The sequence below is a fragment of the Maniola hyperantus genome, chromosome 3 (assembly GCF_902806685.2).
Source record: "Maniola hyperantus chromosome 3, iAphHyp1.2, whole genome shotgun sequence".
In the NCBI taxonomy this organism is placed as follows: domain Eukaryota; kingdom Metazoa; phylum Arthropoda; class Insecta; order Lepidoptera; family Nymphalidae; genus Maniola; species Maniola hyperantus.
The window spans coordinates 681,303-699,953 of NC_048538.1; the positions used below are offsets into that span (position 1 = coordinate 681,303).

An 18,651-nucleotide genomic window follows, 5' to 3' on the forward strand; every position below is an offset into this window, starting at 1 on the left:
AACGTTTCAAAAAGAGCTAAAAAAGCGGAAGCATAATAAAATATATCAATAAAACCACAAAACTCGAAGCATCAATTATTTACAAGAAGAACGAAAAGCTTAATGTAATGATGACCATACATTTAGCCTCCGCATCCCTTGATATTGGGTCATGAAATGAAAATCTAAAAATATAACTTTTAAAGCCATAAACCAGAATTTCAATACAAGTAGTATTCTGTGAACTAAATGATGAGATAAATTACGATGTGACAAGAAACGGAACGGCGATATCACATACTGTTACCAATAACCAAGGCATGACATTATATACGATGTGTATAATCTATATATATATAAAATTCTAAGTCCTGACTGACTGACATATATATCAACGCACAGCCTAAACCGCTGGTCCTAAAGACATGAAATTTGAAGGTCCTATTCTTTGTAAAGAGTAGGTATCCACTAAGAAAGGATTTTTCGAAAATCCACCCCTAAGTGGGTTAAATGGGGGATGGAAGTTTGTATGAAAGTCGGTCATTTTTCAAGTTATTTGCATGAAAATTGGTATTTGGGTTTTCGGTCACAAATGAAGAAATACGGGTTTCTGAATTTTTGGAAAATTCGCCCATAAGGGTGATAAAATAGGGGATGAAAGTTTGTATGGGAAAGTTTTAATTATTGATATTATAATTAACTTGAAATTTGGAAAGAGGTTTTTTCTTGAGGTTAGGTGTCAGCTAAGAAACGACTATGAGAAAAATCCCCCAAAAAAGGGGTAAAATGGGGGTTGGAATGTTATATAATATGTGTTATTCGGTGCTGTTCAGAGTGCGCGTCCTGATGTTATAATGTTTGTTTCTGAAAGAAAAAAAATGCCATTTGTTTCCTGTAGGCCACGCGGGCGAAGCCGCGGGCAGAAGCTAGTATACTATACGATGTGTTCATAATCATACCTAATCATTTATTTTGCTCGAGTATGGTACATGTATATTGTATATTATTAACATGGGGTCTTAAAAATTTGGTAATATCCTGCCAAGCATGACGAGCAAAATTAATTGAACCCAGCATTACCCAGCATTCAAATTACCTTCTTAAAATTTTAATTTCGTTTGAGGAAAGGTTATACTTATTGGAGACCTCACAACAAGGCCAGGGTCTGCGTCACATTACCCGTCATCTGCTTAGCATAGGACAACGAGTCACGAATCACGATTGCAAAGTAAATTGTGCAAACGCTCGCAGATAACTAACGGTCCTCGTGGATATTCTACAAACTATAACTATAATTCTACATTTTCCTTTCCATAAACAAGTTTCCTTGGAATAAACCCAGATCAAAACAAAACAACAGTAAACAGGTTACAAAAAAAAACATGAAGCTATGGATTTTTTTTTGTTTGCAAGTTCGTATTTTAAATTGAATTGAAAGTGCTACGCGTTCAAACTTAGAATAGGACGGAATTTCCAACATAATATTGTGACGTTGCTAGAAAATAGCGCTGAGAAAAGCTGGAAAGTGTCTGAAAAAATATTTTTATTCAATGTCTTCTATTTTTGTAGTAGCTATTAATCCTTAGTTTGATAATGTTGAAAAACCGGAAAAGTGCCAGTCCGAGGGTAAAAACTATTATGCATAAAAATAAATAAAAATCTGTTTTAGAATGCACAGGTGAAGCCCTTTCATAGCATGACCCACTTGATATAGTTATCTTACTTAGAAAATTGAAAATACTAATAATTATTATTAGTTTATGACCACAATTTAATTTTTTTTTTCGTGATGTACCTAAACCACAAATTCACGGTTTTTAGATTTTTTCCCTAATACCAGCTATAAGACCCACCTACCTACCAAATTTCATGATTCTAGGTCAACGGGAAGTACCCTGTAGGTTTCTTGACAGACCGACAGACAACAAAGTGATCCTATAAGGGTTCCGTTTTTCCATTTGAGGTACGGAACCCTAAAAAGGCTCTTACAAGGTCAACTATTGGTTATGGAAGGCAATTAAAGAGCAGTAATTTTTGCCCATATAATTATTATGCAATGTTTACTGTGACAAAATATGAGTGATCAAAGAGTGACATCATATTATTTCTGTATGTCATGCCCCAAGATAAATTCTTAGCAAAAACATCATCTAATTTGTATTAAGTTAGCTTTAATCGACATGGACTCGAATAGCTTGGATTCATGTCAGGCAGATGGTTGATTACGGTAAAGCTGCATCAATCATTGCTACAATCTCAATCGTTGTGATTGGCTGAATTGATGGTATTTTTGCTGCAACAATGCATTAGAGTCAATAGCGAGAGAGTGTCGGCCAATTAGAGCTCGTGATTGCGATCGTCACAGTAACTGTAATAAAATGACAGCTGATGATGATCGAGCCACTGATGTCGCGTCTCATCGGTTGTGTTTTCTATCAGTACTGCGAAACTGTCAGTATTGCCAACACCTAGTATGGTGCCAATCTATACTTCTATACATAGATTAATGCTTCTATACTTACTAATCCTAATAATCCTAATCCTAATCCATACTAATATGATAAATGCGAAAGTGTGTCTGTCTGTCTGCTAGCCTTTCACCGCCAAACCGTTCAACCGAGTTTGACGAAATTTGGTAGGTACAGAGATAGCTTGAATCCCGGGGAAGGACATAGGCTACTTTTTATCCCGGAAAATCAAAGAGTTCCCACGGGATTTTTAAAAACCGAAATCCACGCGGACGGACGAAGTAATAAATGTGAAAGTGTGGATGTTTGTTACTCAATCACGCAAAAACGGCTGAACGGATTAGGATGAAATTTGGAATGGAGATAGATTATACCCAGGATTAACACATAGGCTACTATTTATCCCGGAAAATCAAAGAGTTTCCGCGGGATTTTGCAAAACGTCAATCCACGCGGATGAATTCGTCATAGTGCCTATCAAGACTTATAATAAAACTGTAACAGGTCAAATTCTGTACATTGAAGATATTTTGAAAATTTTTTTTCGAGGGCACTCTATAATCGATACTGAACACAAAACTGTAATTTTTTTCATTTTTGTCTGTCTGTCTGTCTATCTGTCTGTCTGTCTGTCTGTATCACGGCCGCGCATCACGCTGAAACTACTGAATGGATTCCAATGAAACTTGGTACGATTTGAGGTCATACTATGAGGAAGAATATAGGATACTTTTTATCCCGAAATTCAGCATGGTTCCCGTAGGAGAGGGGATGAAAGTTAAAATGTATACTGAGTTGTAATTCATTAACGCGTAGTCCGATTTCATTCATTCTTTTTTTGTTAGAAAGGGGATATTTTAAAAATTGTTCCGTAAATATTTCAAGGTAATCGGTTTTTAACCGACTGTCAAAAATGAGGTGGTTCTTTTTTCTACATCGATTTTTTCGAGGTTTCTGGACCGATTTGCAATTTTTTTTTAAATCAACAAAAAAAGTTTTCGTGGTGGTCGCATAAAAAATTCTGGATTCAACTCCTTAATCCTGATGCTGCAGGGTTACTGCCCGCCTGAGTTATCAAGATTCAGGAAGTGTTCATAGTGAATTCATATTGTAGGTACCAAGCAACGACTTTATTCTCAGATTCAAGTCTCAACTCCTCAACCCTGATGATGTAGGGTACAGCACTCCTAAACTATAATGTTTCAGGAACTGCGGATGATGCAAAATTATTTTAGGTACCAAGCATAGGCTACATCATTGAACTTCGGATCCTAACTCCTCAATCCTGATGCTGCAAAGTACTGAAGTCCTAAATCGTGGGGATTTTAGAATTTCTGATAGTTAATTGATATTTAAAAAATAAATAAAAAATTTGAATCAACTGTTAGGCGGAACGAAGTTCGCAGGGTCAGCTAGTTATAAATATAATAGAGGTAAAGTTTGTAAGAAGTTATCTCTGGAGCTACTGAACCGATTTTGAAAATTTTTTCACCAGTAGAAAGCTACGTTATTCCTAAATTGTTACTCAGGCTATATTTGATTTTCAAAAAAATTAGAGATTCTTACGAAAATTGTAATAAGCTACCCGTGCGAAGCGGGGGCGGGTCGCTAGTATTCGATAACTTAGTCCGAAGTACATATAGCAGAATTTAAGATTTCATAATCTTTTAATGCCATCGCAGGTATTCTCAGGTCAAGAAGTTGTTGACCTATTTGGCTTGTTGACCATTTAGGTATAAAAGCTACTGCCAAGAGATAACAGGATAAATATAGGTTAATTAAAAAATACAGCAAAATTGCTCTTTTAGAATACATAGTTAAACCTAATAATGAAGAAAGTTTTTGAACTTGAATCCCAAATCTAAATACATAAAAGGAGAAAGGTGACTGATCTATCAACGCACAGCTCAAACTACTGGACGGATCGGGCTGAAATTTGGCATGCAGATAGCTATTATGATGTCGACATCCGCTAAGAAAGGATTTTTCTAAATTCTTTCCCTAAAGGAGTAAAATAGGACTTTTTTGTAGGAATTTTTGTAGTCCACGCGGACGTAGATGCGGGCAGCCAGTATCACTTTTCGGGATGTCTTAGATTAAGAACCTAACCTAAAAATAACATTAGCTGAAGAAGACAAGATCAAAGAACATGCCAATAGGAACAGGCTTTAGCCAAAACGGTGGAATGGGAAGACAGGAAATATTAAAATTATCTGAATCAATTAACATCAATTAATTATAAACATTTCGCAGGGAGCTTGCATAGACTATCAACCCATCTATAGATGTATTAACTAAACGAGTTTTTCACATGTTCCAACTAATAATAAAGTACGAAATAGGAGTGTAGGGACACATATGCACATGTAACACGACGCTTGCACCTGACTCGGCGTATTGTCGCCGTACCTAGGAATATGTTTTATATTTTGTATCTAGTCCATACTCAGTTCACTTATTGGGAACACGTCATGTGAATAAATGTGATATTAAGGGAAGTTGGTATTTCCTTCCTCTTGTTCTTAGGAGAGGCTCAATATCCCCTAAAGGAGGCTTGCGGAGACATTGATGACTGGGTCGGGTCTAACGACGCATTTCAAACTCAAATTACTTATTTATTCAGAATAGGTAAAATTTTACGCTTACTGATGGTCAAAATTGTTAATTTGTAAGATGATATTAAAGTGATGATAATTAATACGTACTTAAAAACTAAAGCTACGAGGGTTCAAAGTTCAAACGTTGGGCGCGTTTGGAACCCTCGTATCTTTAGTTTTAGGTCTGAGAACAGTCCACAACAAACTCAGCCGGGTATTCTTTTTACTATCACCACTTTACAAAATCACTCAAACTTTAAACGGTTAGAACAAAATTTAAACCTATGTAGCTCATGAATGCTCGTTATTATTAATTAACGTTAGTTTAAATTTTGTTGTTTTTGTGGTGAGACCATTAGTCGTTGGGCTAACTAGACAGCCAATTTATAGAGGAATTCTTGAATCCATATATTAACATTACTGGCAATATGCACTGTTCGAATACTTTGGTCTTTAAGCAGGTAGGAATTTTTGACGAAAATATATCTCTGATGGGTAACTAGGTTTGACCATATAGATGAGCGAACAAGTCGGTCGTCCGACTACGAAGTTGGAACGTCTATAGATGCTAAAACAGTAAACTAACCGGTTTGGTGCGTTCGGCCGTTAACATGATTACCGCAAATTAGACACAGTTGAGCAATTACGTCATCATTTCTATGATTGAGAGATATTATGACTACCGTACTAGTAAATTGCTAGTTAACTACTGCGCTAATTTTTATTTATTTACACAATCTCCCAACCAGTTGAATACCAGAAACTGGATCCCAACCAGTGGAATATTTAGACGATAACACAAAATTTTGCTTGCAAAAATTACTAGAATAGATACTTACAAAAATATCGATTTAAAGACCAACAATGGTGAAAAGGTAACGAACAGACCTACACACACTTTCGCATTTATAATATTAATAAGGATGACAAAAGACAATACTGTTGAATGGGATCGATACCCTCAAAGATGGGTGAAAACTTTGGTTCTGGAGTTACTGAAGTAGGTATATATCTACCTAAATAATAAAAAGATATTCTATTGTATAATGCGTAAAAAATGATTTTTCACGCGCCCTTTTTAACCGAAGGTGGGCCCGTACTTTTGACATTACATTTGAACCATAGAGTTAAAATGTCGAGTGAGGAGTCATTTTATAACGGACTATATTATATTTTTTAGCATAGAATAGAATATTTTTTAATTATAATTATTTTTCTAGGCTACCACATAAGTTCTAACATAAAAGCATAAAGGCAGGTGGTATTCGCAAGATAATAAATCGATAAAAAAGAAACAATAACTGCCTTACGTTAGTGGCGTTTACGTAGCTTTATTACAATAAACACAGTTCTCATGACTTCGCAACAAGATATTGTTACGGAGACAAGACAATTGTCACCTGTCAGAGGTCATACGCTAATTACGAGTGTTTGCTAATACGGACTGTATTCAACTATTCAGTTAGGTATTGACTATTGAGGTACAAGTAACCTATTGCTTATTATGTAGCAGTATGACAAGGTAAGCCAGAAATAGAACCATTTGGAAAAATTTAGAGGAGGCCTAAGTCGATGGACACGCAGAACATAAAATATACTAAAAACCTCATGTTAATGTAAATAATCTTTACTGTAATAATTTTAAGTATCTAATTAATTATTTACCTAGCATTAAGAAAAACTTGTAAAAATACTTAACACTGGTGTTTAATTTTAACTGCTATGAGGGTTTAACCTGATTAATAGTACATTACTGTCCAGGCAGCAAATAAAGCGATTTAGTAATATTGGAACTAACGAGTAATATTTGAAGTAACGAGTAATATTGGAAGTAACGAGTAATATTGGAAGTAACGAGTAATATTGGAAGTAACGAGTAATATTGGAAGTAACGAGTAATATTGGAAGTAACGAGTAATATTGGAAGTAACGAGTAATATTGGAAGTAACGAGTAATATTGGAAGTAACGAGTAATATTGGAAGTAACGAGTAATATTTGAAGTAACGAGTAATATTGGAAGGACGAGGCGGAGATGAGTTAATTGCTATTTCGACCGAGACTTATTGTACATAGACATAGTACATTATTGTACATAGATATAGTACATTTCTCTTATTTAGTTTAGGCAGACTGAACATTTTCACACGAAGCAAATTTTTCAATTCAGTACTTTATACCTCTCATGGCTCGTGAGACCATCAGTAGGGCGATTTCGTAAAACCTGCATCAATCATTATTACAATCTCAATTGTTGTGATTGATTGAATTTGTGCGATGCTCGTTGCAACAATGCATTGTAGCCAATAGTGAACGAGCGTCAACCAATCAAGAGGTGATTGCGATCGTGACATTGTAGCTGTCATTCTACCGCAATCGCGCAGCTGGTATGACAGAAATGTCACGTCCAAGAATGGTCCAAGACATTCCGTCTCCGTGTATAGGGAGAGAAGCTGTAACAGCATTCGCTGTGAACGATTTTGACACATATGTCCGACCCCAATTGGCCGTTCTTCATACGCGTCGGTATCTGTGGTATGGAACGATGATGGTTATGCGATTTCTCTCTAAATAAGCTCATGCTCGGACGTGACTTTATTTGGCACATTATGGGACTAGAATGTTCTATAAGCCCCGCAAACTGCTATCGCGCTGGAACCATGTCTCATTAACATCGAAATTACGTCATTTGACGTATATTTAAGTTAAAAAAAAAACCGGCCAAGTGCGAGTCAGGCTCGCGCAATGAGGGTGCCGTACTACAGTCGTATTTTTTCGACATTTTGCACGATAATTCATAAACTATGATTCATAAAAATAAATAAAAATCTGTTTTAGAATGTGCAGGTGAAGACCTTTCATATGATACCCCACTTGATATAGTCACTTACTTCAAAAGTTGAAAATACTAATTATTAGTTCATGACTACAATTTAATTTTTTTTGTGTGATCTAACCACAAATTCACGGTTTTCAGATTTTTTCCCCAAATGTCCAGCTATAAGATCTACCTACCTGCCAAATTTCATGATTCTAGGTCAACGGGAAGTACCCTGTAGGTTTCTTGACAGACAGACAGACAGACAACAAAGTGATCCTATAAGGGTTTCGTTTTTCCTTTTGAGGTACGGAACCCTAAATAAACCATCAGCTCGAAACTTCAGTCTAGTGCTGACGTCACTAAAATGGCGGCCACGCGCATTAGCAGCATTTGCGGGACTTATATCATCAAACGTTCTGTTAGTCTCTTTCACTCGGTTATAATTTTTAGCATTCCGTAGCCGTACCTCAAAAGGAAAAAAAACCCTTATAGGGTCACTTCGTTGTTGTCCGTCTGTCTGTCGTGTCTGTCAAGAAACGTCAACGGAATCAAAACCTATAGGGTACTTCCCGTTGATCTAGAATCATGAAATTTTACAGGTAGCAATGTCTTACAGCACAAGTAAAGGGAAAAAATCAGAAAACCGTGAATTTTTAGCCTAACATCACAAAAAAGTGTTCAGGACTAATAATAATATGTTTACTAAATATCACATCATTTTTTTTTAAATATCTTATTAGAACGGCAATGCCACTTACACTAACTAGATAATTAATAATAAATTTAAATACAAATAAAGGTACAAGAAAAAAGACATAAAATACAAAACGATAAAAGATCAAAGGATTTTGAATATGTACGCTGAGAACATTGAATGACATATTCATGCAATGCTCTCAGCGTACTTCAGTAACTCCCGAACCAGTATTATAGACTCATCATTAAATGGGTCCCATTGAGCATTATTGTCCAAAAGCGCGTTGAACGATGCTAATGAACGGGGTATAGGTGACATAGATCTAGCAACAGTGCGATGATGTGGGACCACGAAAAGTTTATTTTTTCGTGGACGAAGATTACTATTGGAGTCAGGATCATGATAATATGCACCACGCGTCTTCCCACTAGTTACTATATAAAGAAGCAGATAAAGCAAGCAATACACACCCTTCTAGAACACACCCAACATAGATTTCACATTCACTCCGACACCGAAGCATCCTCAGGAGATGCAGACTCCATAATGCACAACTGCAAATTCGTTGCAATTTTATAGGCGACTTTACAGGATTTATGGAACAACCGGATTTATGCATTGACTTATATATTACTTCGTATGGACAGGGTTATTGAACAAACAAAATGGCACCGACTCAGTGGTGCTTATGCACCAATGCAACCTCAGTGACGTCTGGATTTCAAACGGGTCGTTCATTAGTATCTAAGAGGTGGCGTTGATATATTTGGTTTCTAAACCGTGAAAAATTTTGTTCGCTTGACCATATCTTGTCATTTAGGTATATCGATGGATTTATGGAACAATTTTCATTCGTGGGAAGGCACAAGGTTATGGATAAAAATTATAGTACCGTATTGCCGATATTTTAGTAGAGGCAACGGTATGGCGAACGTAACGATCTAGCCTGCTTGTCTACTGTCTAGCCAGTTAGCCACACGAGGCCATATAAAATATAATAATCCTTTTAAAACAAATCTGATAACTACCACGGACTAAACTAATTTTCTGACAAACTAATTCCAAATCCACACTTCGTTCAAATAGTTTTATATAGTTTTTAGAATCGTCAAAGTTTGGGAACCATTAAATGTGTGATGCATCTTTGAAATGGTGTTTGTATTTTTATTATTAATATCTTTCGAGACAGGAAAACATCATTCTATTTTTAACCGACTTCAAAAAAAGGAGGAGGTTCTCAATTCGTCGGAATCTTTTTATTTTTTATTTTTTATTAAAATTAAATAGTGCAACCTCAAACCTTCAAACGAGTTACCTTTTTTACCAAATTGTTTTACGGCCGAAATAATAAATCAATTAATCTGTTATGGTTATCTATCAATAGGTTATCCATACTATAATAAATGCAAAAGTGTGTCTGCTAGCTTTTCACGGCCTAACAGTTAACGGATTTTGATGAAATTTGGTACAGAGTTAGCTTACATCCCGGGGAAGGAATATGCTACTTTTTATCGGGGAATATTAAACGGGATTGTAAACATCCCAAATCCACGCGGACGAAGTCGCAGGCATTATCTATTTGTTACATATTTGTCAAAAATTGCATGGTCTTTTGTCGGAAGGCAAGTAAAGTAACTTATCGGCAGATAATGGAGAGTATTATTAATTTCGGCCGTTAGAAAGTCTGTCAAATCGCTTACAATAATATTTTAACCCTCGATCTTCATGAATTAACGAGCATATGGATAAAGGAAAATAAATTCTTGGGAACAACATATTATTTGTGCAAACAATTTCCAATCACATGAAGTTAATATCAACAAACATTTCCAGCCATATGAAGGTAATATCAATTTTCTCTTGTAAGCACATTTATTGATGTTAGGAATATCTCGCTAACGGTGCCGTGTCCGAGATAGCGTCTGGGGAGGCTGGCAGACGTGGGATGAACAATTTTAGACATTTTGCATTTCAATGAACGTGGGTGAATATATTTAGATCGACCTATAACGGTGTCCGACTGAAGAAAATGGCCGAGAAATGATTGAGAAATAATTGAATGGGTATTTTGTTTATCCTATTTATTGGCTGATTTTGAAACTCGTGAGATCTAAGAATTTTATACAAAGGATATTGCAAGGGATTGAATAACTTAAGACAAAGAAAAAATTGACAACAATTATTTCAGAGTTTAATCTAGGCAGGGTCGGGCGAAGAAATCGAAACAAAATTTTTGCTAAGCGACATAATCAAAAGGCTACGATGGTACGGGCATATCATGCGAAGAAGCAATGACTATCCTTATGTGATAGTCTTCGCATTCATCATAAAGTAGTGAACCACCCTACTAAACCACGAGGGAGATGAAGATCGGGATCCACATAACTCGTGTTCAATGTCGAGAGGAGAGGAACAACCCAGGGAGGCTAACCCTAAATGGAATGGGACAAATAAGAGGCGGAGAAATAAGAAATAGTAGTAAGTATAACGAAAAATTTTTACAAAAAAAATAAAAACCGACTTCGACCCCAAAAAATATTATTATGGAACTATATTAACTCTTGTATACATAATATATTCGGTAATAAATTAAATTATTTTCAATTTTTAGTGTTTGTGTATCGAAGTCGGTTTTTATTTTTTTTTGTAAAAAAATTTTATTTCACAATTTTTAGTGGTCCCATGGAATTATGCTATGACTGGTTAAAAATCTACTGTTTACTAAGCTATTACACTGATCGCGAGCAATTTACTCTTATCCGTTGAGGAGTTCCAGTATCTATCTTCGAAGATGTTCATCCGATCTTCACCAAATTTATATGGGACCAACTTTGAAGTATACTCTTTCAAACAAAAAAAGAATTTTCAAAATCGATCCAGGCGTCTTTGAGTAATCGGGGAACATACATAAAAAAAAAAAAAAAAAAAAAAAAAAAAAAAAAAAAAAAAAAAAAAAAAAAAAGATTCCGACGAATTGAGAACCTCCTCCTTTTTTTGAAGTCGGTTAAAAATCGGTGAGATGCTATAAAACTTATAGGGGGTCTACAAAACAGTAGTTATGCCATTATGATCTCGATTATTATATTATTTCTTTTAAGTAATTAGTTAATAGGTATCTTCGTTGCAGATAGGCACCGAGGACAAACCTCTGTGGTTTTTTCGGTGTTTTTAGTTTAAGCTTTTATTTGTATGTATTTTTATTTGATAATAAATTTAAAAAAAAAAAAATTCGAGTTCTCTGTAGATTTCTGTTGTGTTGTGCAATGTCGTTGCCGGTTGCGTTGTTTACAAAACAATGAAAACGTAAGCAGAGTCAAGTGGAGGTCACAGTAATGACGCTTCTGTGTACGATCTCTGTCACGTCTTTGTAATACTTTCACAATACATGAGCGTTCATAATTGTTCCGTACTTTTGATATATTTATAATAGCACAAACCAGCGTCTTTTCCAAATTCGTAGACTTATTTTTATTATAAAAGTGTAATATTTTATAATAAAATTCCACAACCAATTTTAGACTTGCCTTTACACAAGTTTAAAAAATGTGTTAAAAGTATGCTCCTAAAAAAAGCATATTATACAGTCGCAGACTATGTAAACGATAAAAAGCTTGGATTTGACTCGCTCCAGCAATGCACGGGGCTGCAATGGCTTGTATAGTACGGTATAATAACATTGTAAATTGAAAAATTAAAAAGAGCAACCGCCGAGTTTCTTGCTGGTTCTTCTCGGTAGGAACGGCATTCCGAACCAGTGGTAAATTAAAACTACCTGACTATTCATAAGCACTTTTAAAAAGTTTACATGAATAAAAAAACATTCTATTCTATTCTATTCTATTCTATTACAATCGGTCGGGGTTTACCTATGTGGCCGCTTACAAAAACGGCAACACTACAGCTGTCAGTCGAACTCGAAGTTGACACATACCGCGAACGCTTCGCGAGAACGCGTGACACACATCAAACACAAGCCTCTAACGGCTATCATCAAAAAAAAAAGCAAAACTTTAGACGCGAAGTTCATCAACCATCGACCAGATCATCAACCCTGGACCTTACCAGCGCATCTTGGGGGCCCCCATCATCGGAGCGCGTTCTCGGATCCGGTAAGTGACGGCATTACAAACACTGACCGTCCATTAGCTTTCTTCTTAACAATCATGACTCATACATCTTCTTCTAATCCATAAAAGATATCATCATCATCATCATCAGCCTGTGGACATCCACCTGTTTGAACATTGGCCTTCCCTAACGAGTGTCACCACACTCGGTCCTCAGCCTTCCTCATCCAACCACTTCCCGTCAGCCTCTTTATATCGTCGGTCCATCGTGCTGGAGGGCGTCCCACACTACGCTTGCTAAACGCTGTCTCCACTCAGGACTTTCCGGCTCCAACGGCCATCGCCTCTACGACAGGCATGACCTGCCCACTGCCACTTCAGCTTGCTAATAATTTGGGCTATGTCAGTGACCTTAATTCTACTGCGGATCTCCTCATTTCGGATTTTATCCCTCAGGGAAACTCTTAACATAAAAGATATAAAAGAACAGTATCCATACTATGCGAAAGTGTGTTTGTCTTTCAGTCTACTGGTTTTCACGGCCCATTTCTCGGGGATGAACATAGACTTTTTTTCCCGGAAAATCAAAGAGTTCCTATGGGATTTTTCAAAAACCTAAATTCACGTTTAAGAAGTTGCGGGAATCGTCTATTTTATACAGAGATAGATGCTATTTTTTTTTATTTTTTATTTATTATTTTTTTTATTAGCTCCTACGAGATTTTACCTAAATCCACGCGGACAAAGTCGCGGGCGTCAGCTAGTCATGAAAACCATTCAAATATACACAAGACCATTGGAAGATACGAAATTGGAAGTAAAAAACTTTTTTTTTAAAGAGATAGCGAGCAAACGAGCAGGCGAGTCACCTGATGTTAAGTGATTACCACTGCCCATGAACATTTGCAGCACCAGAGGAACCGCCGATACGTTGCCGGCCTTTTAGGAATTTGTTGGTCCGCCCCTTGAATAACCCCATGTTGTAATCTAGGGGAACACCGCCGATGGGAGTTGGTTCCACAGTTTGCATATGCGTGGAAAAAAGGAAGGTGGATATAGGTTAATTTTGCACTTTAAAACTTTAAAATTCAAAAAGTGTGAATTTTAGAAATGATCATTTATTTATTATGTTTTTGAAGGGCCAGTTTCATATAGTGTCCTTCATTCCAGGCTAGGCATTCCAACGAGCTTTATAAAGTGTCCTTCATCTGGAAGGATGTCGCGGTTCAGTGACTGAGAGCCGGACTGGTTTGGTGCAGGTCGTCGCTAAATATGGCACCGCTGCACCCTCGCGCCTCGCCACCTCGCCACCTCGCCACCTCGCCACCTCGCCTCGCCGCGCGGTCACACGATTAGGCGCGGTGCTCAACTCAACTGTAGGTACTTGATTTGTACCAAACGTGTCTGCTAATTCCAAGTGAAATAGAATTCGCTCTGAGCTTTCGACCTCGATATTATCCAAGCGCTTATAAGTGACTAGCTGACCCGCCCCGGCTTCGCTCGGGTGGTATTTAGAAAATCAAGGTGGGGGTTAAATTTCCAAAAATCCTGGAACACGTATTTCTTCATTTGAGAACCCAAAATACCAATTTTCATGCAAAATTACGGACTTTCATACAAACTTTCATCCCCTATTTAACCCACTTAGGGGTGGAATTTCGAAAAATAATTTCTTAGTGGATACCTACTCTTTACTACAAAGAACACACTTTCAAAATTTTATGTCTCTATAGGCTGTTTAGGCTGTGCGTTGATATATCAGTCAGTCAGTCGGTCAGTCAGTCAGGACTTTGAATTTTATATATAACTAGCTTATGTTCGCGACTTCGTCCGCGTGGACTACAAAATTTCAAACCCCTATTTCACCCCCTTAGGAGTTGAATTTTCAAAAATCCTTTCTTAGCGGATGCCTACGTCATAATACCTATCTGCATGCCAAATTTCAGCCCAATCCGTCCAGTAGTTTGAGCTGTGCGTTGATAGATCAGTCAGTCAGTCAGTCAGTCAGTCAGTCAGTCAGTCAGTCAGTCACCTTTTCCTTTTATATATATAGAAGAAGATGATTCTACAAGCCGCAATTATAAAATTTAGAAAAAAGACTACTCTGTTAAGAAGAACTAAAAAGTAAAATACAGCCGCCATATTGAAATACTTAAAAAAAATTATAGCCAGTGTCACTCGGAATGATGTAAGGATTCTAACAATACCGCATACATCCAGATCTGTTCAGGCATTTAGAAGTTATGGTGGAATTAACTAACTGACATTGGTAGGTACCTACATCTTAGTACAGGGACATCAAAGAGTTCCTACGGAATTGTTTAAAATCAAAACCTAAATCCATGCGGATAAGGCGCGGTAATTTGGTACAGAGATAGCTTGCATATGTACTGGATACAGACATAGGATACTTTTATCCTGGAAAATCAAAGAGTGATTTTTAAAAACCTAAATCCACACGAATGAATTCGCAAGCATCTACAGTTTCTAGACAATTTTGCAATGCAGTATCAGACTTTAGACTGGTTCTATAACAGGTTGGGCTAATATGGCGCCACCCTCGCCGACCGCCGACAGCCTGTATAAGGTTTAATGGTGGAAAAAACTGGATGCCAGGAATTTATTGGCCTGTTGGAGAACATGACAAAAACGTATAATATGACCTATTAATATTACCAGGAATTTAGCCAATGTGTTTTTGAGCTGTGGGAAAGTATGGTCCTGAATTAATTATTATTAGTGATATAAAAACTGGATGACCTATAAGTCCAAACTGGAATGGAGTTAGAGTCAGACTCGTGCACCGAGGGTTCCATACTACAGCCGTATTTTGTCGACATTTTGCACGACAAATCAAAAACTATTATGCACAAAAAAAAGATTCCGAAGAATTGAGAACCTCCTCCTCTTTTGAAATCGGTTAAAAATAAATAAAAATCTGCGCCTTTCATGATTCTAGGTCAACGAGAAGTACCTAGGTTTTCTTGACATACACAACAGATGGACAGACAGACAGACAACAAATAAGAGTTCATTTTTTCCTTTTGAGGTACGGAACCCTAAAAACACACATAGCTGATAAGTTGCAAAGTAAGTTGGAGCTTTATATTAAACTCTATAATCCATAAATCATTATTTACTTAAAGATAACAAGCACTTATAGTATAAACAGTTGTGTACAGGAGCATAATCTAAAACCTGAGACGATGTGAAAAGTTTAATTTTTATTTTTTTTTAATTTATAGACTAGCGCTTGGCTGCAATCAGACCCGGTGGTGAGTGATGATGCAGCCTAAGATGGAGTGTGCTTGCCTAGAAGCTGCCTATTCACTCTTGACTTGAAGGTATTATTGGAGGGGAAAACTGATGCTGGAAGGGTGTTCCAAATCTTAGCGGTTCGAATTAGAAATGAGGAGGCAAAAATAAAATATTTTTAATTTTGCTGTTAGTCTGTGATGCAGGTCAATTTTTAAGTAGATAAATGCATTGCTGCTAGAGTAAGTAAATTTATGGTTACCTAATTATAGGCTTCACTTCAATTTAATATGTAATTATTGTAGGTAGGTACTTAGGTACATTACATCTTTAATTTAAAAAACAGCCACAAATCCTTGACCTGTTTAAGATAAGTAATGCACATAATAAGCTTAATATCATTATTTTTTTTTAATCTTTTATTAACAGGCTTTTACATAAGCTTATCATTGTTTCAATAATTTAAAAAAATGACGTATTTAAGTAGGTAGGTACACATCATTGACATTTTTAAAATCTAAAATATTTTTACCTACTTCCTAAAATAACCACCTCTTACTTAATAAAACAATCCTGATAATATTAGGTATATGTAGGCTAGTAGACAGGTAGGTATATGAGGATTTTTAATTTTTCTCTAGAACATGTGGGGCAACTTTTAATCTTCCAGAAAAAAACAGTTATTTCGCTAAAAATACACGGTACCTACATGGTAAGTAGGTAAATAATAAAAGCAATATATTCTTCTAATTCAGAATTTAGTATTTACATTTTGTATGAACATTTATGCAAATCTGCACCTCTGCTGAACACATGAGTCGTATCATAAATTCACAGTCATAAAATGCAAAGCAGTACGGATAAGAAACAATATTTTAAAATATTATAAAACATACCCGCAACATAATATAATAGTAATTTTATTGGTTTAAACTTACCTTTAACGACATTTTATATCAATCGATGTAAGCCTATACAACCCAGGAATAAACAGTCATCATTCGATGAAATAAATATTGTTTTTGCACAGCAAAATTATTGTTTATTTTCACACCACAAACTAACGCACCTCAAAGTTATTACGTAATTTTAAATTTCGAAGATTACTTCATTCAGATCCTGTATAAAATTATTGTCGCGTGGTTTACGATCGAACTCGAAGGTCCTCGGATTATTTTATTTTTCCGTAATGAAATACGAGCACACAGCGCAAGTCGCACGATATTTTCCCTCAATTCGCGCGCCCGCCGCGAACCGCGACCGTTCGGTTATCGGTTTGACATTGACATATTATTTAGATTTGGTGTTGCTACTTGCTATTATAAATTTTTACTTTAACTTGTTTATAAAACAAAATTAAAGTGATTTAAAATTAATATCAAAAATAAACAATCATGAATGAAAATTTGATCAAGAAGTTATAAAGTTTGCTTACAGTACAAACTTTTGCAGTAGCGTCATCTGTTGTCGTAGAGTGAAATGTTTAAGTAACGCCATCTATGTGTGTAGAGTGAAAGCTTAGGTTCAAAGAGTTACAACAGATGGCGCTGTATTCAAAACTGCCTATTGGTCTGGGATAGGATAAAATCGGTGCAATAAAAACAGCTTTTCAAAAATACATTATGTATTAAGTATCTATAGACATTTCGCAACAAATTATTATTTCAATTATTATAATTATTTATGCAGGTATGATAATTATTTTGGAACTTTAAACCGCAGAGTAGGTAGGGATATCTACTCGTGTCAAACTACCAGTAGGTAGGTATAGTAAGTAGAATTGAAGCAGTGATAATTTATTACAGTAGTTGGCTACTTATTATTCGGCGAGTTCTTCGGCCGCCGCCTCGTACCTAGGCATCGTTGTACGACAGGAGTCAAAAATAAAAATCAAAATAAGTAGACAAAGCGGCCAGGTCAACGTTACTAATTACTTCCATATTTCAAATGGCCGCCAGATAGAACAGCTGATTTGAAGGTCACTATCTTTTATCGAGGTGTTTTGAAAGTACGAAGTAGTTAGTGCCATAGAGTAAACGTTTCATTTTAGATTTCCGTACTTCCAAATGAAAAAAACGGAATCCTTATAAGATCACTTATGCGTCTATTTGTGTCTGTCTGTCTCATCAGCATCATCATCATCATCATCATCATCCTCGTCAACCAACAGACGTCTACTGCTGGTCATAGATCTCTTGTGGGGACTTCACACGCCACGGTCTGGCGTCGTCTGTATCCAGCGGCTCCCTGTGACTCATATGATGTCTGTCTGTCAACCACAGCCAATTTAAACTGGTGCCTCCTTCATCAGGTGTCGCTTGACAGCATGTAGAGCGCTCTTGGTGTCGTAGGAGTCAGGGTGCGCGGCGACGAGGTGCGCGCGCAACGCAGCGGCGCGGTCGGTGTGGTAGCTGCACGACGCGACGCGGCAGCGGTAGAGCGGCAGGCCGAGGTGTCGGCCGCTGCGCAGCACGTGCTTGCGCAAGTTCTCCTGCAATATTACCACTACAGTGCGACAAGGCTCTCTTGGCACTTGAGTGACATTGACAGGGGGGCACTGTTGTAGAACAAAGGCTTAGAATATTCAAACAAGAACAAAGGGGACACTTGACGGTAACGTTAGTTCCGATTTTCGCCACGCGCCAGGATAGCCACCTACCTCTTTTTGAATTTGGAATGTGAAAATACAGGGAAAATGACGGGCAAGGAAAGTATAACTTTATGTGTCAAATTTCACGTCAAAAGTACGATTTTTTCACAGGATTTTT

General features: G+C 36.7%; 2 protein-coding genes across 3 annotated transcripts in view; both read right to left on the reverse strand.

Annotated features, from left to right (window-relative positions):
- LOC117996749 (ankyrin repeat domain-containing protein 29) overlaps nucleotides 1-17,144 on the reverse strand; it is a 52,438-nt gene extending 35,294 nt beyond the window's left edge. For both annotated transcript variants that reach the window (XM_069509732.1, XM_034984902.2), the window contains exon 1: nucleotides 16,822-17,144. In XM_069509732.1, coding sequence (XP_069365833.1) covers nucleotides 16,822-16,833 — 12 coding nt within the window. In that variant the 5' untranslated portion in view covers nucleotides 16,834-17,144. The remainder of the gene's footprint in view (nucleotides 1-16,821) is intronic.
- Nucleotides 17,145-17,529: 385 nt separating this feature from the next.
- The window catches only part of LOC117996392 (zinc finger protein 11), a 47,239-nt gene continuing 46,117 nt past the window's right edge, over nucleotides 17,530-18,651 (reverse strand). The window contains exon 6 of the mRNA XM_069509714.1: nucleotides 17,530-18,374. Within this exon, the coding sequence (XP_069365815.1) occupies nucleotides 18,171-18,374 (204 nt within the window). The 3' untranslated portion in view covers nucleotides 17,530-18,170. The remainder of the gene's footprint in view (nucleotides 18,375-18,651) is intronic.